This window comes from Salmo salar, chromosome ssa06, assembly GCF_905237065.1.
Source record: "Salmo salar chromosome ssa06, Ssal_v3.1, whole genome shotgun sequence".
In the NCBI taxonomy this organism is placed as follows: Eukaryota; Metazoa; Chordata; class Actinopteri; order Salmoniformes; family Salmonidae; genus Salmo; species Salmo salar.
In genome coordinates this window covers 56,792,125-56,818,231 of record NC_059447.1, presented here as the reverse complement: position 1 = coordinate 56,818,231, position 26,107 = coordinate 56,792,125, and the positions used below count along the sequence as shown (strand labels likewise).

Sequence of the window (26,107 nt, the reverse complement as noted above, 5' to 3'; positions counted from 1 at the left end):
ACTCATATTTTTTTGTGCCGATGGAGGGAAAAAAAATCTGTTATCGCCTTACTCACGTAACTCTTTCTTCTCATTCTGTGTCCAGTAAGGGCAGTGTGATTGTTGTAATTAATCGTCATGGAGACAGCTTGGTTGTGTTCAAGAAAAGATTTACCCGTTTTGAATGTTATATTGTTTTCGTGCATCTCGATGTTCTATCGATTTCCATTGTCATGTCATGTTTATCTGAGCTATTCAAGCAGGCAGAAATACAGTGAGCAAAACTTGTCATACCAGCTGTATTTCTGCCTGCTTAAATGGCTAGCTCAGACACACATGAAAACATTTAAATGACGCCAGGAATCGATAGAACATAGCTCAGAGATGCACAAAACAACATAAAATGGGTCAATATTTTCTTTAAAAGGGTCAAAAACGTGATTTCCTGTGTTTCATGTATATTTCCATACTATGAGATTGGAATAATACTGTGAAATTACGATAATGATGATAATGCCCTTTTTATTGTAAGAGCTGTTTGACTGACTGCCTGAAATTTCAGCTTGTTTTGCATGGGTCGGGTTTCGGACCGCCTGGCGACATCAACAGGTGGTATAAGTTAATAGGCCAATAACAAAGAGAGTTTACCCTCCTCTGCCAATAACAGCTAGTTTTCAGGTTACATATCCCTCCAATTAGGCTCCTCAAATTAGGTCACTCAGACCACTCTCAGACAGTCCTAGCAATATTCTTGCTTGATAAATAGCTTTTTGCTAAGAAGCATTTTTGTTTATTTTTTTAACCATTTAATTGAAAACAATCACAGTAAGGTACTTAAGTGTTACCAAGAAATTATTTAATATTGAGATCAAAACAGCTGCATTGGATCTTTAAAACCCCACTCTTTCTATAATGGGTAATTCCCGGAGAGTATTCCCCGTAAAGGATTTCCCAGAGAGTATTCCCCGGAGAGTATGCGCCAATGCATACTGTGTCATTTACTTCAAAAAGGTCTGCATGAGAGGCTGGAGGTGCTATTTGTTGTCCGATTTGTTCTGCCGTTTCCAGTTGCCAGCCACTTGAGTATATACAGGTGTAGAATCTTAAATTGACCAGTTTGTCACAGCAGGAAAATAATCCTGCAGCAACAGGAAATGTGAATTATTGTGTGGATTATAATGACTGGATATTTTTGTAGGGGTTGATACATTTTTAGTTAGGGCAAATCAAGTCTGACATGTTTAAGTGGAAATTAAACTTTAGAAGCCTTTTTAAACCTTGAACATACTACACGTTTTCATTTCCTACTGTGCAGGACATTTCCTGCAACAACAGGGTGATCAAATTAAGATCCTACACCTGTATTACTATACTGCTCTCAACTCCTCTCAGGTCAGTCGGTCTGCTCTCAGAGTGTCTTTCTCTTTATTCAACAGACTTTATATTACATTGTACACGATCATACCCAACATATGAAGACATATCAGGTTGTGACAGTCAGTCATTATATTAATTGTGAAATGCTATATTGTACTTTTCATGAATGCCTTAAAAGTGATGACAGGAAGAATTCAAATAAATGCATAATATGCCTGTAATGTTCTGCGCTCTGGTACCTCTATCTATATTTCACTTAAAAGTCCAATAAAAAAATTCTAAACAGTATTTACAAACATTCCAGTGCATGACTTTGAGATGCCTAAGACAAAATACACTGCAGAGCAAGATTTAATAAAACCTCGATTGAGAGAAAAAATACCTCACACTTCCCCAACCTATTCAGTTAAATCAGTTTCCACTTACTTATTATTAAACAACCAAATGGTATAACAAGTCTATACAGATGTCTTTTACAAGCTACAGACCAGGAGGACAATAAGAGAATAGGCGAGAGTGGCCACATGGTGGCAATGGTGGGAGACAGACACACTGTTAGACACATAGGCCATCTGTCCTTTACACTGGCTGCAGTCTTCCCCACAGAATGAGCAGGCGCCCATGTCATACCTCCAATAGGACTGGTATGTCCTCACCGTCTTCCTCCCTTGGTATGAGACAAGAAAGGAAACAATTAGTTTACAGGCACAAGTCCACCAGGTAATCTCATGCCCTCATTTCGAATGCGTGTTGAAACTTAAGTGTTGTTTACGGGGCTCGTAGTAATCATAGATGAGAACCGTTGCATCCTGGACGTTGGCAACCTTGAAGTCCATGACTAGAGGGATTTTCACACACATCTCCTCTGTTGTCACCTGAGGAGGGAGTCAACATGAGAATAAAACGAGAGGTGGTTTCCCTGCTGAACAGTGAACTTGGAGGTCATGTAACACACGTTTTGACTTCTGACCACTGTTTCCAAGGCCTCCATATCTATAATGAGTACCTATAACAATAATTGTGTAAATCAAGAGTTTCAAGATCTATCTCAATATGGGATATGTTTCCTCCTCGCCATTGTCGGAACGAGAGATGCCACAGGGTATATTGTCTTGATGGTCTTGTTACATGAACCGGCAGACACACCCCACAGTACAGTACTAGAAGATACACCTCACACCACACAGTACAGTAGTAGAAGATACACCTCACACCACACAGTACAGTAGGAGAAGATACACCTCACACCACACAGTACAGTAGGAGAAGATACACCACACAGTACAGTAGGAGAAGATACACCTCACACCACACAGTACAGTAGGAGAAGATACACCTCACACCACACAGTACAGTAGTAGAAGAGACACCTCACACCACACAGTACACTAGTAGAAGATACACCTCACACCACACAGTACAGTAGGAGAAGATACACCTCACACCACACAGAGACAAACACTACACGGAGGGGAAGTGGTGAGGATATATACAGGGCATTTGGAAAGTATTCAGACCGCTTCCCTTTTTCCACATTTTGTTACGTTACAGATTTATTCTAAAAGAGATTTTTTTTATATTCCCCTCATCAATCTACACACACCTCATAATGACAAAGCAAAAACAGGTTTTTAGAAATTCTTCCAAATGTATTAAAAAATAAAAAACAGAAATGCCTTATTTATGTATGTATTTAAGTATTCAGATCCTTTGCTATGAGACACTAAATTGAGCTCAGGTGCATCCTGTTTCCATTGATCATCCTTGAGGTGTTTCTCCAACTTGATTGGAGTCCACCTGTGGTAAATTTAATTAATTGGACATGATTTGGAAAGGCACACACCTGTCTATATAACGTCCCACAGTTGACAATGCATGTCAGAGCAAAAACCAAGCCATTAGGTCGAAGAGCTCCGAGACAGGAGCTGTAGAGCTCCGAGACAGGATTGTGTCAAGGCACCGATCTTGGGAAGGGTACAAAAAAATTGTCTGCAACATTGAAGGTCCCCAAGTTTACAGTGGCCTCCATCATTATTAAATGGAAGAAGTTTGGAAACACCAAGATTCTTCCTAGAGCTGGTGGCCCGGCCAAACTGAGCAATTGGGGAGGTGACCAAGAACCCAATGGTCACTCTGACAGAGCTCCAGAGTTCCTCTGTGGAGATGGGAGAACCTTCCAGAAGGACAACCATCTCTGCGGCACTCCACCAATCAGGCCTTTATGTGGACAGACGGAAGCCACTACTCAGTTAAAGGCACATGACAGCCCAATTGGAGTTTGCCAAAAGGCACCTAAAGGACTCTCAGACCATGAGAAACAAGATTCTCTGGTCTGACGAAACCAAGATTGAACTCTTTAGCCTGAATGCCAAGCATCACATCTGGAGAAAACCTGGCACCATCCCTACGGTGAAGAATGGTGGTGGCAGCATCATGCTGTGGGGATGTTTTTCAGCGGCAGGGACTGGGAGACTAGTTAGGATCGAGGGAAAGATGAACGGAGCAAAGTACACAGAGATCCTTGATGAAAACCTGCTCCAGAGCACTCAGGACCTCAGACTGGGGCGAAGGTTCACCTTCCAACAGGACAACGACTCTAAGCACACAGCCAAGGCAACGCAAGAGGGGCTTTGGGACAAGTCTTTGAAAGTCCTTGAGTAGCCCAGCCAGAGCCCGGACTTGAACCCGATCGAACATCTCTGGAGAGACCTGAAAATAGCTGTGCAGCGACACTCCCCATCCAACCTGACAGAGCTTGAGAGGATCTGCAGAGAAGAATGGGAGAAACTCCCCAAATACAGGTGTGCCAAGCTTGTAGCATCATACCAAAGAAGACTCAAGGCTGGAATCGCTGCCAAAGGTGCTTGAACAAAGTACTGAGTAAGGGTCAGAATACTTATGTAAACGTGATGTTTCAGTTATGTATTTATTTTGCAAAAATGTCTAAGAAAAACAGCTTTTACTTTGTCATTATGGGGTATTGGGTGTAGGTTGATGAGGGGGGAAAAAACGAATTAATACATTTTAGAATAAGGCGGTAGGTAACGTAACAAAATGTGGAAAAAGTAAAGGGGTCTGAATATTTTACGAATGAACTGTGTGTGTGTGTGTGTGTGTGTGTGTGTGTGTGTGTGTGTGTGTGTGTGTGTGTGTGTGTTTGGGGTATGTGTATATGTATATATATATATATATATATATATATATAGATATATATATGTATGTGTATATATATATATATATGTATGTGTATATATATATATATATATGTGTGTATATATATGTGTATATATGTGTATATATACACTGCTCAAAAAAATAAAGGGAACACTTAAACAACACAATGTAACTCCAAGTCAATCACACTTCTGTGAAATCAAACTGTCCACTTAGGAAGCAACACTGATTGACAATAAATTTCACATGCTGTTGTGCAAATGGAATAGACAACAGTTGGAAATTATAGGCAATTAGCAAGACACCCCCAATAAAGGAGTGGTTCTGCAGGTGGGGACCACAGACCACTTCTCAGTTCCTATGCTTCCTGGCTGATGTTTTGGTCACTTTTGAATGCTGGCGGTGCTTTCACTCTAGTGGTAGCATGAGACGCAGTCTACAACCCACACAAGTGGCTCAGGTAGTGCAGCTCATCCAGGATGGCACATCAATGCGAGCTGTAGCAAGAAGGTTTGCTGTGTCTGTCAGCGTAGTGTCCAGAGCATGGAGGCGCTACCAGGAGACAGGCCAGTACATCAGGAGACGTGGAGGAGGTCGTAGGAGGGCAACAACCCAGCAGCAGGACCGCTACCTCCGCCTTTGTGCAAGGAGGAGCACTGCCAGAGCCCTGCAAAATGACCTCCAGCAGGCCACAAATGTGCATGTGTCTGCTCAAACAGTCAGAAACAGACTCCATGAGGGTGGTATGAGGGCCTGACGTCCACAGGTGGGGGTTGTGCTTACAGCCCAACACCGTGCAGGACGTTTGGCATTTGCCAGAGAACACCAAGATTGGCAAATTCGCCACTGGCACCCTGTGCTCTTCACAGATGAAAGCAGGTTCACACTGAGCACGTGACAGACGTGACAGAGTCTGGAGACGCCGTGGAGAACGTTCTGCTGCCTGCAACATCCTCCAGCATGACCGGTTTGGCGGTGGGTCAGTCATGGTGTGGGGTGGCATTTCTTTGGGGGGCCGCACAGCCCTCCATGTGCTCGCCAGAGGTAGCCTGACTGCCATTAGGTACCGAGATGAGATCCTCAGACCCCTTGTGAGACCATATGCTGGTGCGGTTGGCCCTGGGTTCCTCCTAATGCAAGACAATGCTAGACCTCATGTGGCTGGAGTGTGTCAGCAGTTCCTGCAAGAGGAAGGCATTGATGCTATGGACTGGCCCGCCCGTTCCCCAGACCTGAATCCAATTGAGCACATCTGGGACATCATGTCTCGCTCCATCCACCAACGCCACGTTGCACCACAGACTGTCCAGGAGTTGGCGGATGCTTTAGTCCAGGTCTGGGAGGAGATCCCTCAGGAGACCATCCGCCACCTCATCAGGAGCATGCCCAGGCGTTGTAGGGAGGTCATACAGGCACGTGGAGGCCACACACACTACTGAGACTCATTTTGACTTGTTTTAAGAACATTACATCAAAGTTGGATCAGCCTGTAGTGTGGTTTTCCACTTTAATTTTGAGTGTGACTCCAAATCCAGACCTCCATGGGTTGATAAATTGGATTTCCATTGATTATTTTTGTGTGATTTTGTTGTCAGCACATTCAACTATGTAAAGAAAAAAGTATTTAATAAGATTATTTCTTTCATTCAGATCTAGGATGTGTTGTTTAAGTGTTCCCTTTATTTTTTTGAGCAGTATATATATATATATATATATATATATATATATATATATATATATATGTGTGTGTGTGTGTGTGTGTGTGTGTGTGTGTGTGTGTGTGTGTGTATATATATATATATATACATACATACATACATACATACATACATACGCACGTACGTACGTATGTGTGTGTATATATATATATATATATATATATATATATATATATATATATATATATATATATTGTGTGTGTGTAATAGTAACACTTACAGAGTCCAGGTAGAGGATGACTTTCCCCGAATGCGTTTCCACTCTCCGTACCACATCGTTGGTCTCGATGCCATCCTGAGCCAAGATGAAGCCACTGAGAAGGCCCACGTCTAGAATGGCCATGCCAGTCTGATTAATGCCTTGGCCCTCCAACAGACTGGAAGAGAAAAATACATAAATAGCTGTCTCAAACGTGGTAGGTATTAAACTTTTAGTAGCATACTGGCACGCCAGACCATGTGGTCCTTTCCAATATCTGTCTTACTTAACAGCAGGCGATCGAAAAACAGAGTTTTCTTTCCTGTTTTTCATTTTTAAGTTGTAAATGTGTGTTACCAAGCCAGACCCTAACCCTTACCTTGTGCAAATGTAAAGGTGGATGTAGTACATGTTAGTGTCAAACAACTCTATGTGCAAATCAAAAGCCTCCTGTGCAGTGTTTCTCCATTTCCGTGACAACCCTCTGCTCTCTAAATTGTAAAACACATTAATCTAGCGAGAGAGAGAGAAAGAGAGAAACAAATCATTTGAGAGATATAAATAAAGGACAGGAAAATCAAAACAATTTACAGGCAAGTTTCATTTCCATTGTTTAACTGACAGACAGAATGTTTTCTTCAAAATGACTAGGGGCTGATTTGTTGCAGCTCATTCACAGAGATGAAAACAGGTCAAGAAGACTGAGACTACAGGCCACTTTCCAGCAGGAGGCTCCACCATAAACTCCCTGGGACACAATCGGACAGTGGCAGCATGTTGTACTCAATAACACTGCAAAGTGGACATTTTTACTATATATTTTGGTTATTTCTTATCCTTTTGATATGAGTTTAGTCATTGGTATGATGCAGGAGGCTGGGTAATAATTCGCAGCAGTTGAACATTTTGTTTTCATGTGTTGTACCTTGATAATTACAATGTTCTAGGCACTGGCAACCTCTATGTCATGGTGTTCACGTGGATACCACAATAGCCCAGCAACCAGGGTGGCTTAGCTTTTGTCTGTAATGTCATGTAATCTCTTACTGACGCAACATTGCTCGGTGGGGTTACTATTATGATCGTAAAACCAGGGTGACAGGTTTTCATTATTGAGATTATTGATGCTGGCAGACATGACATCAAGTACATTTAAGATTATCGGTACCTGAAACAGAGCGAATCCTTGGCCCTTGGCAGAAACCGTTAAGCGTACCTCTCTTCCTGTCTCGATCTGAAATGTAAAATCACAGCGATCGGTTGCAACATCATCACTAAGGTGGGGCACCAACCTGGAGAATCATGCGCTGCTTTGTTCTTTATCGGCAGATAGATTTAGATATTTATTTGAATGGGGATATTTTTATTTTACCTCTCGGCTTTGGTATAGCAAATAGTTGGTGTAGTTTATGTGGAAGCTGGCCACTGTGGTTGAGGGTGCTGTGTTGACTGTAATGTGGAGATTGATGAATTGAGACCCACTGTAGGCTGCATACTCAGACAAGGCCTGCAGGGCAATCACTGTATCCTGAGGAGAGAAAGGGACAATAAAGCAGCTAGACTCCAGTTGAGTCCCAAATGGTACACTATTCCCTATATAGTGCACTACTTTTGACCAGGGCCCTAGGGCTCTGGTCAAAAGTAGTGCATTATGAAGGGGAATAGGGTACCATTTGGGACAGCCCTAGACTTAATTTCCACATGTGGAGGCAAGAAGAGGCCATTTTTGAAAAACCCTTTCAATAAATGAATGCCAATTCCCACAGAATGAAACCAATATCTGGTTTTGCTTTGGATGTTGTTTGAGTGTCTGAGCACGGACTGGGCTGCTTACAATAACTTTTCTTTTAGCCCAGCCAGCCAAAGACAGTCTCCCTAACGATTTGACACAGACAGAGAAGCTATTCCCTATTCCCCGGTGGTTGTTGTTATCCTCTCTCCAGCTCTACGAGTAGCTGCATGCCAGCTCAATACAGCCTGTTGATCCTTACTGCTATCTTCACTGGGGTCCCTAATATCTTGTTATACCCTAACTCTGTCCATGGTGGGTTTTTGGGTAAAGTGGTACATTTTATCACAACGTGCCTCAAAGTACTTGAGGGACTTCTATTTCAATCCCTGTGACTGACACAGAACAGGCTCCATAGACACTAAACTAGAGGATTGTTCTTTTGGGTTTTGTGAATGTTCCTTTTGGTTATATTCAGTGAAACTGGAATGCAGTATGCTCTGAGTCAACCTAACTGATCTGGACTCAGAGATTGACCCTTTAAATGCTTCTTCAGTCTAACTGATCTGGGTTTCGTCACTGACCCTTGAAATGCATATGTTCTGAACCAGCCTTGCTGATATGGGATCAGAGACTGACCCTTCCTTCCTTACCTGTGTGGAGCTGTATCCTCCCAAGTAGTTCCTCTGCTGGCTGAGCCACTTCATGAGGCTGAAGCCCTCCTCCAGCCTGGATAGCTTGTGGAGGGAGAGCAGCAGGTAGGCAGCCATTTCGATGTCTGCGGAGCGCGGCTGCCACGACTCAGAAAGCCCTACGCCTGATGAACTCCACGATGGAACACTGTCTGCAAACAGAGGAAGTAATGGTGGGAAACACAAATTAACTACATCAACAACGACAACATCTAGAAGACAAGGCTTGCGCTGTACAGTTGAAGTCGGAAGTTTACATACACTTAGGTTGGAGTCATTAAAACTCGTTTTTCAACCACTCCAAAAATGTCTTGTTAACAAACTATAGTTTTGGCAAGTCGGTTAGGACATCTACTTTGTGCATGATACAAGTCATTTTTCCAACAATTGTTTACAGACAGATTATTTCACTTATAATTTACTGTATCACAATTCTAGTGGGTCAGAAGATTACATACATAAAGTTGACTGTGCCTTTAAACAGCTTGGAAAATTCCAGAAAATGATGTCATGGCTTTAGAAGCTTCTGGATAGGCTAATTGACATCATTTGAGTCAATTGGAGGCGTACCTGTGGATGTATTTCAAGGCCTACCTTCAAACTAAGTGCCTCTTTGCTTGACATCATGGGAAAATCAAAAGAAATCAGCCAAGACCTCAGAAAAAAATTGTAGACCTCCACAAGTCTGGTTCATCCTTGGGAGCAATTTCCAAATGCCTGAAGGTACCATGTTCATCTGTACAAACAATAGTATGCAAGTATAAACACAATGGGACCACACAGCTGTCACACCGCTCAGGAAGGAGACCCGTTCTGTCTCCTAGAGATGAACGTACTTTGGTGCGAAAAGTGCAAATCAATCCCAGAACAACAACAAAGGACTTTGTGAAGATGCTGGAGGAAACAGGTACAAAAGTATCTATATCTACAGTAAAACAAGTCCTATAGCGGCATAACCTGAAAGGCCGCTCAGCAAGGAAGAAGCCACTGCTCCAAAACCGCCATAAAAAAAGCCAGACTACGGTTTGCAACTGCACATGGGGATAAAGATTGTACTTTTTGGAGAAATGTCCTCTGGTCTGATGAAACAAAAATAGAACTGTCTGGCCATAATGACCATCGTTATGTTTGGAGGAAAAAGGGGGAGGCTTGCAAGCTGAAGAACACCATCCCAACCCTGAAGCACGGGGTGGCAGCATCATGTTGTGGGGGTGCTTTGCTGCAGGAGTGACTGGTGCACTTCACAAAATAGATGGCATCATGAGGGAGGAAAATGATGTGGATATATTGATGCAACATCTCAAGATCAGTCAGGAAGTTAAAGCTTGGTCGCATATGGATCTTCCAAATGGACAATGACCCCAAGCATACTTCTAAAGTTGTGGCAAAATGGCTTAAGGACAACAAAGTCAAGGTATTGGAGTGGCCATCACAAAGCCCTGACATCAATTCTATACAAAATTTGTGGGCAGAACTGAAAAAGCGTGTGCGAGCAAGGAGGCCTACAAACCTGACTCAGTTACACCAGCTCTGTCAGGAGGAATGGGCCAAAGTTCACCCAACTTATTGTTGGAAGCTTGTGGGAGGCTATCTGAAATGTTTGACCCAAGTTAAACAATTTAAAGGCAATGCTACCAAATACTAATTGAGTGTATGTAAACTTCCGACCCACTGGGAATGGAAATAAAAGCTCAAGTAAATCATTCTCTCTACTATTTTTCTGACATTTCACATTCTTAAAATAAAGTGGTGATCCTAACTGACATAAGACAGGGAATTTTTACTGTGATTAAATGTCAGGAATTGTCAAAAACTGAGTTTAAATGTATTTGGCTAAGGTGTATGTAAACTTCCGACTTCAACTGTATATAGAATAACAAACTATTAAACATGCAGAAATCAAGAAAGTTTAATCAAGAAATAACCATTTTCTAAATTCCTCTTGAAATGTTTTTAGATATAACCAGCACCTTGTAAAGAGGTGTCTCATCCATCCCCATCCAACTCCCCAAGTGTTTACCCTTCATCTCTGCTCGTCCCATCAGCTGTGCCAGCGCTCGTTCTGCACTCTCACTGTTGGCCAGGGTCAGAGCGTAGGTGGCCAGACACAGGCTGTAGTTACTGGAGATGCCTAGAGCAAGCCTGGTCTCCAAAAACATCAGGGCCCCGGAAACCTGGCTCGCATACATCTTCTGAATAATAGAAACAGAGAAAACGTCAACCACAGAGATTTAACAAACCAAATACTGTAGCACAGAATCTAACGGTAGCATGACTCCCACCTTGTAGATGTCATCCTCCAGTAGAGCCATGAGAACGTAGGCTGTGAGAGATACAGGGCCATCCAGGCCTCCCTGGAGCTCAGTGTGAATGACCCGGCCAGGCTCCAAGAAGGCCCCATCATTCCCCTGCTGGGCCCCCAACCAGGCGGCGGTACTGACCAGCACTCTCCCATCAATGGAGATGAAGGGCCTCGCCTGCAGGAAGCACTTCAGTACGAACGCAGAGAGCCTTCGGAGAGAAAACATGAATACAGGGTTACAGACAGACAGACACACACAACCACAAGCCAAGTTTTCTCACCATGTGCTTCCAGAGTAGTCACTATCCCCAAAAGCACTGAAGGAACCGTCATCTCTCTGGTAGGACAGTTCACGTTCATAACCTACATTGATGAGAGACAAAAAGGTTAACTATTCATCTTCATCATACACATTTCAGCTCAGTGGCATGAGTTGGTATTATTAGCACCTTTCATCATGTAAGACGTGGCTTTAATCAAGGTATCGTGGTCAGCTTGTCCAGACGCGGTCAGATACTGGATGACATATATGTTGGGAGCAAAGTGGATCATGTTCTGCTCCCCGCAACCAGAAGGCATCTGGATGAGGGACTCCAGGCCCGTGATGGACGGTCCAAGGATGTCACCTTTTCCACCAAGAAAGAAAATGAAGAAAAGACGACAGAAACCAGAGAGAAACCATGAGAAATTACATCTTGGTCTAACTCTCACAATGCATCCCCAGACTGAGACAGCTCATCCCATAGAATTAGGAATTAGAACACTAACAATTGATTAAGATATCTATGGCCTGTCAACATCCAAAGGAGCCCACGTGGTGACAGCTTAACAAGTGTAAAAAAAATAAAAAATAAAATAAATTAAAAAGGGCTTTCTTTTAATATGGTGACAGACAATTAGCCTAACAAGTAACAACCAGACTTGCTCTTCCCTGACATATTTAAAAGAGCTGCCACTTAAACAGCAAGCATGTTTACCGGACAACAAACACAAGCATCCAAAGTAGCCTGCTAGATTGACAGGTTGACTAGAGTGACAGATGCAGCACTCTTTAGGATTCCATTCTCCGAAGGGTAAGGAAACAATCACACAGCTGCTGACCATAAAAAGAGAAAGAAACGTTGCCAAACATGTCAGTATTTTCCACGGAAATGTATGATTCAACGTGTTTAAGGCTTTGTCTTTGCTTGACATTCTTTCTCCGTGTTTTCAAAGAGTTCACTTCGACATTTTATAGGGGTAAAGTGGTGATAAAAAGGTCTAATATATTGTGACTATGCTCGTTATAAGACCATCGAAAATGAGTTTTGGGGTCACTAGCTTGTGACTGGAGTGGAAGAGGCCAAGCTGGATGTGTTTACATACCGACTGCAGTCACTTGTGCTCGCTGACTGCCCTCCACAACATCTGCAGGGAAGGTAAACGCCACTTCCCTGGAAAGGCTTTTCACTGACCCCACCAGCTCCAGAAACATGGTCTTCGAAAAAGACTGCTCAAATCCTTCAGGCTACCAAAACAACACGGATGAAAAAATGATTACGCACAAAGAAACAATAATATGCAATACAAACTGGGTGAGACTGAAAAGTTCTTTGAAGAAGTTTAGAAGAACGAGATGTGTGTGTTTGAGCTGAAATAACTAACAAATTCATTTGATACTCCAATAAGGAGAAAAATGAATTGCTTTCGCTGACTTGTACGTTTTATCAAAGTAAAGTGAAACTTGTGACCTGTACCTTGACCAGAACCATCCGGCGGACGGCGTCAGAGGCCACAGACGATTTGGCTTCCACCGAGATTGGGATCTCCCCCAGGACCAGTAGCCTGATGGGAAATAGGACAGAGGTTCCGTTCTGACTCCCCACTGACACAGTACGTGTACTGGCCATAGAGAGCCCCTCATTGTCCGGGAAGACAAACTCAAACGAGTCACTCTGGGAAACAATCACCATCACCTGGAAGTGGAGAATAAGAGCAAACAAAGAGAGAAAGGGAAGAAAGGGAAGTCGCCCAGATCACATTACACGCTTCTCAAAAGACATGGAATGTATTTAGAGGTAAAACAAACTGTTCTTTACCCCCAAATGTTTGTCCCGTAACAGTATTACAGATTAGAACTATGATAAATGGATTGTCTAGGGTCCTGCTCCACATAGAGGGGAGTGATATTTCTGGGATAGGTCCCTGTTGGATTAATAGGTACAATGATTTGTTACCTCTAGCATGTAAACATCTAAACTGGTTCATTCTTGTTCTGGCTGCAACTCCATTACAGGATTCTATTTGTAATTGTAAACTGGGTGGTTCGAGCCCTGAATGTTGATTGGCTGAAAGCCGTGGTATAGCAGACCGTATAAAACGGGTATGATAAAACGTTTATTTTTACTGCTCTAATTACATTGGTAATCAGTTTTAACAGCAATATGGCACCTTGGGTGTTTGTGGTATATTTCCAATAAACCACGGCTAAGGGCTGTATCCAGGCACTCCGTGTTGCGTCGTGTTTAAGAACAGCCCTTAGCCGTGGCATATTGGCCATATAACCACACCCCCTCGGGCCTTACTGCTTAAATATGTTAAAATATGTGTCAAAAAAGGAAATAATACTGTTAGATGTACAGATGTCAGTGGTGGAAAAAGTACCCCATTTTCATACTTGAGTAAAAGTATAGATACCTTAAAAGAAAATGACTGAAGTAAAAGTGAAAGTCACCCAGTAAAATACTACTTGAGTAAAAGTCTGAAAGTATTTGCTTTGAAATGTACTTAAGTATCAAAAGTAAAAGTCTAAATCATTAAATATTTCTTATATTAAGCAAACCAGACAACTTGATTTTTTATTTACTTATAGCCAGGGGCACAGTTCAACACTCAGACATCATTTACAAACGAAGCATTTGTGTTTAGTGAGTCTGATAGATCAGAGGCAGTAGGGATGACCAGGGATGTTCTCTTGATACGTGCGTGAATTAGACACATTTCCTGTCCTGCTAAGCATTCAAAACGTTATGAGTACTTTTGGGTGTCAGGGAAAATGTAAGGAGTAAAAAGTACATTATTTTCTTTAGGAATGTAGTGGAGTAAAAGTAAAAGTTGTCAAAAATATAAATAATAAAGTAAAGCACAGATACCCCAAAACACAGCTTAAGTAGTACTTTGAAGTATTTGTACTTAAGTACTTTACACCACTGACTGTAGTGAGGGATTCTCAACACAGTAAATAATATCAAAGTGGCTATGCCAGAGACATCTGAGAGGCACATTGATGCCAGACAGTGCAGCTCACCTCGAGATCCTGTTCGAGGTAATTGAAGAGAGTGACCTCCACGACCAGCAGCTCTCCTCGGATGATGAAAGCAGGTAGATTCAAGGACAGAAAGAAGTCCTGGAACACTGTGAGCTGAAAACACAAGAGGGAGAGGAGAGGAGAGCAAAGGAGAGGAGAGGATGGTAGAGTCAAGCAGAGAAAAGTAGAGTAGAGTAAAGTAGAGTAGAGTATCGTAGATGAAAGTAGAGTAGAGAAGGGTAGAGTAGAGTATTGTAGATTTAAGTAGAGAAGGGTAGGGTAGAGTAAAGTAGAGTAAAGTAGAGTAGATGAAGGTAGAGTAGAGTAAAGTAGAGTAGAGTATTGTAGATGAAAGTAGAGAGGGATAGAGTAGAGTATTGTAGATTTAGTAGAGTAGAGAAGGGTAGAGTAGAGTATCGTAGATGAAAGTTGAGTAGAGAAGATGAAAGGGTAGAGTAAATGAAAGTAGAGTAAAGTAGAGTAGTGTAGAGTACCGGAGATGAAAGTAGAGTAGGGTAGAGGAGAGTATTGTAGATTTAAGTAGAGTAGAGAAGAGTATAGTAGAGTATCGTAGATGAACGTAGAATAGAGAAGAGTAGAGTACAGTAGAGTATTGTAGATGAAAGTAGAGTAGAAAAGGATAGGGTAGAGTAGAGTAGATGAAAGTAGAGTAGATGAAGGTAGAGTAGAGTAAAGTAGAGTAGAGTATTGTAGATGAAAGTAGAGTAGAGAGGGGTAGAGTAGAGTATTGTAGATTTAGTAGAGAAGAGAAGGGTATAGAAGAGTAGAGTAGATGAAAGTAGAGTAGAGTATCGTAGATGAAAGTTGAGTAGAGAAGATGAAAGGGTAGAGTAGATGAAAGTAGAGTAAAGTAGAGTAGTGTAGAGTAGAGTACCAGAGATGAAAGTAGAGTAGTGTAGAGTAGAGTATCGTATAAGAAAGTAGAGTAGAGTAGAGTAGAGTATCGTACATGAAAGTAGAATAGAGTATCATAGAGTAAAGTAAAGTAGAGTAGAGTAAGTCTATCTGGGAATGAACAATGACTCGTACGGCGCCAACAATGCAGATCAGGGCGTGTGTGAGGATATAGTACAGGAAAAGTTGGTAAATAAAATACTGCATCGGAGCTATTAGAGTGTGCAGCTTTTCCTTTTCTTCTAAAGGGTATAGTGCAGTACCTTTGCAGGGGTCTCAATGATGCCTATGCCCAGATCAGCAGACATGACAAAGGCAGTGGCTACCCAGGTAGTAATGCTGTCCGGTAAAGTCAGAGGGAACTCAGCTGTGGTAGAATCCCTGTGACCAAGACAATGAAATGCCTGTTGTCAATAAGAGTAGGATTAATGCATATTTAATTCAAGTGTGTGTGTGTGTGTGTGTGTGTGTGTGTGTGTGTGTGTGTGTGTGTGTGTGTGTGTGTGTGTGTGTGTGTGTATGTATGTATGTATGTATGTATGTATGTATTATGGACCATGGTTCCTGTCCATCACCCTGTGTTGGTGTCCAGCCACAGCCAGGTCTCAGGGAAGTCCCTGCGTTCCCGAGGCTCCTGCTCCTCCTGTTCCATATCATCCCCCTCATCTCCAAGCAACTGGATTCCCTCCCCTGCTGTAGGGAACACAGGGGTTAATACAGCCAAGACAAATACTGCACATAGGTGTACTGGAATCACAATGTGCTTTGTGGGTATTTATATCTGAGCTTACGGAATTGAGGTCTCAATTGCTCCCCCATCTTCTCCAACTTGGCATCTGTCAAAACCATGATGCCAGATGTCTGGGGATGTAGGAAACAATCACAAAGAACATATGAAAAATGCACATTTTCCAAGGAATGTGATATACAGTATGTGTGATGGTGTTATGGCATCTGATATGCCTGTCAAAGTCACAGCTAGCCACCGTAAAGATGGAGTAGGGATCTCCCATTCTCATGTCGCCTGTCGTCTTTCTGCCGTACTTTGCCATCTCCTCCAGCACCTGAGAAAAAACACCAGCATTCACTAAAGCCTCCTACTGTTACAACCTACACAGCACAACAAAACATCTAGAGACAAAAATATAATGCATTGTTAAAACCTGTTTGGTCAGGTTCAAAACAGACAGTTCATAGTGACTTCGTTTACACCTGACCGATACTTGGGTGGGGGCAATAGAAAGTGTTTCATAGGTGTACCTGCACGGGATATTATATCATGTAAAATGGCCTACCTGAGATGAAATAAATAAAATAAATAAATATGTGAGGTGCACATTAAAGTCAGACAATGAAAAGCTGTAGGGAACCACAAAACAACGAAAAGCTCCCCCCTTTTGTAGGCCCGCGGCTCAATTTCCAAATAACAACAACAACAATATTTGTTGTTGTTACCAGATCCATGAACTGTTGAAAGGGGGATGAGGAAGGACAAGAAAGGAAAGGAGGAGAGGATAGAAGAGGATTGAAACAACAATAAAAAAAACAATTTGGGTCTCAACTTACTGTTGAGAGTTACAATAGTAGAATACACAAGGTGCAATTTAGAAATGTGGTTATGCATCAGTAGTTTCTCTCATGTTATGTCAGTTATTGACAGTCACTCAATGAACCATGTCAGCTAACAATTTTTTGATTGGTGTGTTAGCTGGATAGACTATCTAAACTTGTATTGAAGTTGGCCGAATACCAACCGTGCATGTTCCCTGGGAACCTGACCTCCAGAGGGCCCCCATTGATTTTGTTAGTCCTTCTCACTCAGATGTAATATTAACATGGCATAAGTCATGGCAAAGTGTGTAGAATTGCAAGACATTAGCTTAAAAACTGCAAAAATGTCTCTACCCCATGGCAAAATGAGTAGAATTGCGTGCCATGTGTTATACAGTTGCAAAATGTTCTCTCTGCCTCATGGCAAAATGTGTAGAATTGCAGTAAACTTACTTTAAAACTGCAACATTTTCTTTCTGCCCTGTGGCAAAATGTGTAGAATTGCAGGAAAAATCTCCGCCTTCAAGACGGCAGATAGCCTAGTGGTTAGAGCGTTGGGCTAGTAACTGAAAGGTTGCTAGATCGAATCCCCGAGCTGACAAGGTAAAAATCTGTCGTTCTGCCCCTGAACAAGGCAGTTAACCCACTGTTCCTAGGCCGTCATTGTAAATAATAATTTGATCCTAACTGATTTGCCAAGTTAAATAAAGGTTAAATAAAAAGACGTGGGCCAGTAAAATGTTTTGCCTGCGAGATGGGGGACCCCCCCCACACACAAAAAGCTTGGGCTGGCCTTGGCTACTGGTATAATGCATTTATTTAAGAGAGTTAAGTAGTTTAACTGCACAGTTGGATTGATTGCACAAATCAGTTGACTGCATGTGTGGGTATGGATGTGGGTAAATTCATATTTTTTGTGGCCCCCACCCCCCAACAAAGTTGCCCATCCCTGTGTCATCAGTGGTACTATCTAGCCCAAGGTTACAGAATGGATCGCACTCTTTTGTGAAACAAACAATGTCTTTCAAAACAGTAAGTATCTGCTTACATACATTTTCCTTATATTAACTGAATTCTGTGGCAGTCAAGTTCACGCATGTTTATAGGCTGTTTTTTTTCCCTTTTACAACATTGGTCTTCCTCACCATGTCCTTGGTGATGTCATTGTGTGAGCGCGGCCAGCGTGTTGCCTTATCCACCACCAGAATCCCCACCAGTGAACCGGGCTCAGCAACAGACACCTTGAGAGACACCTCATCAGCAGGCCTGGCCCTGTCCTCACTCCAGCTCAGAGACACCTGCCAGAGAGAGGTCACACCACAATATACTGGGGCAGAATATCACAGTCAAGATCATGAATGACTACACTGCTAGGTTAACTGTTACTTATTCCAACGATTCAGTTTAGAGATATGATGAAGGGCAGCGGGGGTCTCAATCTGCACCTTGAGCTGGCGCAGCAAATGTTCAAAGTAAAACAACGGATGGCAACTACCTTGTTCTTTAGATCTTGGGCGATGGGAACATGCAGTGCATCATTGAAGATCTCTCCATCGGAATGTACACAGTATACGACAATGCAGGCCAAGGGAGCCCAGGACTCCTGTGGGGTCAGGGTGAGGGAAGAAGAGCTGCCTCTTCCAGAAGACAGCACCTGTCCCCTGGACATCACCTGAAAACAGGGGAGACAAGAGAAGAATGCTGGGCCTTTGGATACTAACTGATGAGATTAACTTGAAGATCAATCTTTTAGGGTATCATTATATGACAGGTAAACTGCTTGAGGTACTTACCAGGTAGTGAAACTCTTTCAATGGGAAATTGCTCTGAAGTGTCAACTGGAGCGGGACATCAACCTTCAGAAAATCAAAGTTTGGTTCATCACTTAGAGTAAATATACTGCTCAAAAAAATAAAGGGAACACTAAAATAACACATCCTAGATCTGAATGAATGAAATAATCTTATTAAATACTTTTTTCTTTACATAGTTGAATGTGCTGACAACAAAATCACACAAAAATAATCAATGGAAATCCAATTTATCAACCCATGGAGGTCTGGATTTGGAGTCACACTCAAAATTAAAGTGGAAAACCACACTACAGGCTGATCCAACTTTGATGTAATGTCCTTAAAACAAGTCAAAATGAGGCTCAGTAGTGTGTGTGGCCTCCACGTGCCTGTATGACCTCCCTTCAACGCCTGGGCATGCTCCTGATGAGGTGGCGGATGGTCTCCTGAGGGATCTCCTCCCAGACCTGGACTAAAGCATCCGCCAACTCCTGGACAGTCTGTGGTGCAACGTGGCGTTGGTGGATGGAGCGAGACATGATGTCCCAGATGTGCTCAATTGGATTCATGTCTGGGGAACGGGCGGGCCAGTCCATAGCATCAATGCCTTCCTCTTGCAGGAACTGCTGACACACTCCAGCCACATGAGGTCTAGCATTGTCTTGCATTAGGAGGAACCCAGGGCCAACCGCACCAGCATATGGTCTCACAAGGGGTCTGGGGATCTCATCTCGGTACCTAATGGCAGTCAGGCTACCTCTGGCGAGCACATGGAGGGCTGTGCGGCCCCCCAAAGAAATGCCACCCCACACCATGACTGACCCACCGCCAAACCGGTCATGCTGGAGGATGTTGCAGGCAGCAGAACGTTCTCCACGGCGTCTCCAGACTCTGTCACGTGCTCAGTGTGAACCTGCTTTCATCTGTGAAGAGCACAGGGCGCCAGTGGCGCCAGTGGCGAATTTGCCAATCTTGGTGTTCTCTGGAAAATGCCAAACGTCCTGCACGGTGTTGGGCTGTAAACACAACCCCCACCTGTGGACGTCGGGCCCTCATACCACCCTCATGGAGTCTGTTTCTGACCGTTTGAGCAGACACATGCACATTTGTGGCCTGCTGGAGGTCATTTTGCAGGGCTCTGGCAGTGCTCCTCCTGCTCCTCCTTGCACAAAGGCGGAGGTAGCGGTCCTGCTGCTGGGTTGTTGCCCTCCTACGGCCTCCTCCACGTCTCCTGATGTACTGGCCTGTCTCCTGGTAGCGCCTCCATGCTCTGGACACTACGCTGACAGACACAGCAAACCTTCTTGCCACAGCTCGCATTGATGTGTCATCCTGGATGAGCTGCACTACCTGAGCCACTTGTGTGGATTGTAGACTCCGTCTCATGCTACCACTAGAGTGAAAGCACCGCCAGCATTCAAAAGTGACCAAAACATCAGCCAGGAAGCATAGGAACTGAGAAGTGGTCTGTGGTTACCACCTGCAGAACCACTCCTTTATTGGGGGTGTCTTGCTAATTGCCTATAATTTCCACCTGTTGTCTATTCCATTTGCACAACAGCATGTGAAATTTATTGTCAATCAGTGTTGCTTCCTAAGTGGACAGTTTGATTTCACAGAAGTGTGATTGACTTGGAGTTACATTGTGTTGTTTAAGTGTTCCCTTTATTTTTTTGAGCAGTGTATATCACGAGAATCTCGCCATGTTGCTAGCGTTTATGAAACGGTCCATTTTTAGCGCAAGGTGCTCAAGCCTAAAGCATCTCACACATCTATGACATCTACGGCCTCAGTCTCAGCATGACTTCCTTCAATCTCCTAGGAGGAACAAAGTCGTTTGGTAACATGCATTTAATCACTGGATGTCTTAACCATCCCTGTGAGATTTACCTGTGGAGATAAACTGGACTTCTGGATCTGCAGGTACGATTTACTGGGGGACTTGTAGCTGCTATAGACCTGTAGCATCTTATAGCCGTCCTTGAATGAAGCCTAAAAAGTATGAAATATTATCACAAATGATGATATCTTCATTTTGACCACGTACTGCGGTACCTAACCCAGGTACAGTTAAATACAAAGAGAGATACTGTACATTGTTGGAAGTTGGCAGTGATTTTGAAACAGTCATTTTGAAAGGCCACTTACATCTACAGTGAGTGTTGCCACCTTATCTGAGAGCTGTATGTGAATGGGGATGACCCCGTCTGCAGGCACAGGTAAAACCATTGTCTGGACCGGTATCTCATCTGGCATTGGAGGGAGGCCAGGACCAGTAGAGTTCAGCAACACACGAGGCAGCATTAACCCCAAGTCGTCCAACTTCCAGCTCCACGGACTGTGCCTTTGCTGTGTTACGGAGATTGTAACAGTCTTCCCCTGATCCTCTCGAGTCAGGGGCCACTTGTTGTACGTGGATATTTTCAGCTGCAAGAACAAGGGGTTTGTGTTTCAGGACATGACATCCATACTCTAAAGATCATAATGACTTCTATTGTTTTCTGTGATGACAATTGGAGTAGTAGGGAACAGCATTCTGCAGGTCCTGGGTATGGCACAAACACATATAGTAGTACATTTGTTTCCATGGCATTGATAAAAGGTAGTCTGAAACAATGCCCTACTCATATATCACTGATTACGCTGCATGAAAACAGGCGTAATAATACAAAACGTGAAAAAGCTACTTAATCTACTTTTGTCAGAGCTGCGCCGATATGTTTTGTCATGGAAAGATTACCATTTATTTCCACACCCACGCAACTGAACAATACTCTATAGACTTGTACTTTCGCTTACCTCAGCGGTGAAGTTCAAAGAGGGCTTTATATAGCTGGGGTATCCACGGAAGGCAAGGTTATATCTACATTTAACCACACCCACCTCCATAGTGCTGTGATAGGTCAGTCCTTAAAAATCAACAAACAGCAGATTCTATAGATCAGTAACAGTCGACTCTGAATGAGAGCGTTATTCTTCCTTCTCAATAAGAAATGAGTGTACAGAATCTAACTTATATGGTTTGAAATAACGATATGATTACCTGTCAGGGACTCTGTGACATAAACTATGATGGTAAGAAACTCATCGTTCTCATAATCCTCATACATGTTGTCTGCAGATCGTTTATACATGACCTGGTAGTCAGGCACATCGAAAGAGAACTCCGTCGAGCCGTGAATCTGTATAAAAATGACAAACACTGAATCATCAGAGATCTCCACTTCAGGTTTCATGAATGTCATTCAAATGTCAACAGGATCCCTTATTTGATTCATAAGACTAAAACTACAAATTACATGTTGGGGGGGGGCAAACTTACCTCTTTATGATCATCAGAACTCACACTGATCCCATGAAAATGATGCAAGTAGGTTATGTTCATGTGACCTCGCACAGGCTTCCCATACATGTATCTGTGAGATAGAGAGGGAGTAGATTACAATCCCTCTTGCTGCAGTGGGACCTTCAAATGATCTGAACCAAATAGTTTTGATTGAATTTTCAGTGTTATACACCATTTCGCGCCCAGCCCATATGGGCTTATAAGACACTATTTCTTCAAGTATGTGTGCACAAAACACATAGCCTTGTTCAAACCATAAGGTAAAACATTATCAAACTGATTTACTTAGCAGTGACCATGCCCCAGAGAGTATCATCATGATGAAGGACACTGGGAGCCTCTATCCACACCTCAAACCTGGGCAGCACTGAAACAAACACAAAGAACATTCATTGAAATCGATTACAATCACACACAAACCTCAGCAAATGCTTTTCAAATGTGTATTTTTATTCAAGATACACTACATGACCAAAAGTACGTGGAAACCTGCTCGTCGAAAATTTCATTCCAAAATTATTGGCATTTGTCCCCCCTTTGCTGCTATAACAGCCTCCACTCTTCTGGGAAGGCTTTCCACTAGATGTTGGAACATTGCTGGGGGGACTTGCTTCCATTCAGCCATTAGTGAGGTCGGGCACTGATGTTGGGCAATTAGGCCTGGCTCGCAGTCGGCATTCCGAATCATCCCAAAGATGTTTGATTGGGTTAAGGTCAGGGCTCTGTGCAGGCCAGTCAAGTTCTTCCACACCAATTTTGACAAACCATTTCGTATGGACCTCGCATTGTGCATGGGGCATTTTCATGCTGAAACAGGAAAGGGCCTTCCCCAAACTCTTTCCACAAAGTTGGAAGTACAGAATCGTAGAGTGTCATTGTAAGCTGTAGCATTACGATTTCCCTTCACTGGAACTAGGGGGCCTAGCCCGAACCATGAAAAACAGCCCCAGACCATTATTCCTCCTCCACCAAACTTTACAGTTGGCACTATGCATTTGGGCAGGTAGCGTTCTCCTGGCATCCGCCAAACCCAGAATCATCTTTCGGACTGCCAGATGGTGAAGCGTGATTCATCACTCCCGAGAACGCATTTCCACTGCTCCAGAGTCCAATGGTGCTGAGCTTTAGTCCACTCCAGCCAACGCTTGGCATTACGCATGGTGATCTTAGGCTTGTGTGCGGCTGCTTGGCCATGGAAACCCCTTTCATGAAGCTCCCGATGAATAGTTATTTTGCTGATGTTGCTTCCAGAGGCAGTTTGGAACTCAGTAGTGAGTGTTGCAACTGAGGACAGGCGATTTTTACACGTTACGCGCTTCAGTACTCGGTGGTCCCGTTCTGTTAGCTTGTGTGGCCTGCCACTTCGCGGATGAGCCATTGTTGTTCCTAAACATTTCCACTTCACAATAACAGCATTTACAGTTGACCGGGGCAGCTCTAGCAGGGCAGAAACTTGCTGAACTGACTTGTTGGAAAGGTGGCATCCTATGACAGTGCCAGGTTGAAAGTCACTGAGCTCTTCAGTAAGGCCATTCTAATGCCAATGCTTGTCTATGGAGATGGCATGGCTGTGTGCTCGAATCATCAACGGGTGTGGCTGAATTAGCCGAATCCACTAATTTGAAGGGGTGACCACATACTTTTGCATATATAGTGTATATTGAAGTACAAAACAAGTAAATGCTATGCAGCTCAATTGCAGCCTATTTAGTTACAACCTAAATGTACCATATTGAATGTGTTTGGTTTATGTAAATGGCAAATGTATAGCTTATTAGCTTAACTTTAATATCTGAGTAAATAGTTCAGCTTTAGTCATGTTCAAAATGAGAGAGAGTCAGTGAGTACACCTGGTGGGTCATCTACCGTTGTTCTGAACAATATAGGGAGGAACCAGAACTTATGGAAAAGGTACAGGAGCCCTAAGCTTAACAATGATGTAACGTTGATGTAAGCGATCTTACCATAATGTTCCACGTTGAATTGGTTTTCACTCACAACATCCTGCGAGACAAAGAGAAAATGTGAGAAGTGACCACATTTCAGCACAATGAACTATGTACTGCTTGTTTCTAGCCCTCCTACAGGAAGACTTTTAAAACGTCTGGACAGTTTTGTTGTAGTTATCTACTCTCCCTTGAGTAAAACAACATGAGGGGGGGGGGGCTGTCTTTGTGTAATAGTTCGCAGAAGACACGTTTCAGTGAAGACACATTTTTTTAAATAACACTCATTTATTATGAGTATTTAGTGTCAATTATTCCTGAAGATGAAAACATTTGCAGACAAAAAACACATTCAAGCCCCAAGGCCATCTGTTAACAAGATGGAATATCGCCAACAAGAAATATATAGCCTGCATCACCCTGAAAGGCCTTAATAAAGCTATAATAACCCCTCAATGTTTTGAGCAGCAAAACGTTAGCATAGTCCTTCACATTTTAAGAGGACTTACATTGACAGAAGTCACAATGGTCCACTTGCCAAGGGATGGATTCTTAGACAGCTGAAACTCTTTAGACAGAACACCCAGAACACTGTCCAATGACAACCACTGCCGGATCATGTTTGCCTTAGGATCCTGGCTCACAGCGTTCATAAAAGGAAATGAGAATGATCAACTGGCCATCATAGTTTCATATCTCAAGTTTCCATTCCATCCACCTGCTATCACTTCCACACTGAATGTTCATACAATACCCACTTGACATGGTAACAGTAACACACACCTTAATGATAATATCTATCTTGCCCTTATATGGCTTTCCGTCTGGGTAAATGGACACTGCCCGGATCTTCACAACCTGCCCAGGCCCGTAGTTGGCCTTGTCTGTCTGAATAAACGTGGATGAGCTTTTGGGGTTAAAACGCAGGACCGTAGAGTTGGTGAACACCATATTGCCCATCCCGTCATAGCCCTTGACCACTAGCGTGTAGGGGTGCCTATAGTTCAGTTCACTGTCAGGGATCTGTAGAGGGGGGAATGGAAGAATAGGTCAAAGGTCAAAGAGGGTCAGGAAGAAGAAGTATTCTGGCAGACACGAGTCAAGGCTAATGAGTACTGTTATCTCAGACACAATGGTGGACGGTGATATTTCGAACGTGACTTACTTTGTCATGTTTGTGGTGGTTTATAATAACCCATTTTTGTTATGCTATACCTGACACAAAAGATACACCTGATCCAAGCCTCTCTCTATAGGAATGATGGTGTGGGAACTCAGAGTTGAATACCAAAACTGAAGAGGAGTTTTCTATGTGCCTGTGACCAGCAATACTGTGATCAACAGCACATACTATAAAAAAAATACTGTCTCTACTTTGAAAGGGGGAATACAACTCAAGTAACCAAAATGGTAACAACATCACTGCCACTATAAAATGTAAATGTGTATCTTCATTCATACCATGTATAGATGATAGCTTTGACATCTAATTGCTACTTTTATTTAATGAATTGTTTTTATATTGTATAAGCGTACACATTATGCATTTCAGAAAAATGAATACTTACCGGTGACAGAACCAGCAGCTCAGTAGAAACTGTATGAAGAAAATGGAACAAAGAAAAAAGGGATGTTTATCATCAACTGAGTCATAATCAATTGAGTTAATGCACTGATAAATACAACATCATTATAGCGAAATGTCAAGGTTGCTGCTTGGCGTGTGAAATAAATTTTAAGCAAATATTTACCGTATAAACCGTTATAGAAATATTAAAAGTTGAGTTGAAAATAATATCTTACCTCCTTGAATTATGGTTGTTTCTGTGACAACAGTATTATTACCATTAATAATCTCAGTAACGACTTGGACTTCCACCGCCTTGGTGAGGATAGTGACTGATAGTGTGATGGGGACACCAGGCCGTAGCACCCTCGGAACAGAGATCAGGTATGAAGGGCTGGGGGCCATGCTGGGCCTGAAAGAAAAGAGGATAGAGAACTTTGAAAATAGGGGAGGCAATTTAAAAAAAAAAATCCTCTATAACGTCAAATAAGTATAGCATCTTCAATAATGGAAAAAGTATAGGATTGCAAATG

At 42.8% G+C, this 26,107-nt stretch overlaps 1 protein-coding gene across 1 annotated transcript; it reads right to left on the bottom strand.

Annotated features, from left to right (window-relative positions):
* Positions 1-834: 834 nt before the first annotated feature.
* cd109 (CD109 molecule) lies at positions 835-25,982 on the bottom strand. Its single transcript, XM_014204886.2, has 32 exons — positions 25,811-25,982; positions 25,576-25,604; positions 24,791-25,030; positions 24,517-24,642; positions 24,026-24,065; positions 22,347-22,428; positions 22,038-22,131; positions 21,759-21,897; positions 21,515-21,624; positions 20,864-21,142; positions 20,606-20,707; positions 18,716-18,778; positions 18,418-18,594; positions 18,068-18,220; positions 16,358-16,435; positions 16,163-16,232; positions 15,947-16,064; positions 15,635-15,752; positions 14,457-14,570; positions 12,907-13,125; positions 12,536-12,677; positions 11,620-11,796; positions 11,452-11,533; positions 11,151-11,379; positions 10,889-11,060; positions 8,830-9,020; positions 7,820-7,975; positions 7,616-7,681; positions 6,827-6,960; positions 6,469-6,625; positions 2,129-2,231; positions 835-2,023 (listed from the first exon to the last, which is right to left on the bottom strand). Exons 1-32 carry the CDS (start codon positions 25,977-25,979, stop codon positions 1,830-1,832), a joined length of 4,323 nt encoding a protein of 1,440 aa, XP_014060361.2. The 5' UTR covers positions 25,980-25,982; the 3' UTR covers positions 835-1,829.
* Between the last annotated feature and the right edge of the window lie 125 nt (positions 25,983-26,107).

What these genes read in the sequence shown, in the direction of transcription:
- cd109 (XM_014204886.2), bottom strand. Translation starts at nt 25,979, where the DNA reads ATGGCCCCCAGCCCTTCATACCTGATCTCTGTTCCGAGGGTGCTACGG. An exon ending in GCAATTGAGACCTCAATTCC is followed by an intron (nt 16,065 to 16,162) that starts GTAAGCTCAGAT and finishes TGTTCCCTACAG; the next exon opens with CAGGGGAGGGAATCCAGTTG. An exon ending in GGGACGAGCAGAGATGAAGG is followed by an intron (nt 9,021 to 10,888) that starts GTAAACACTTGG and finishes CTCTGTTTGCAG; the next exon opens with ACAGTGTTCCATCGTGGAGT.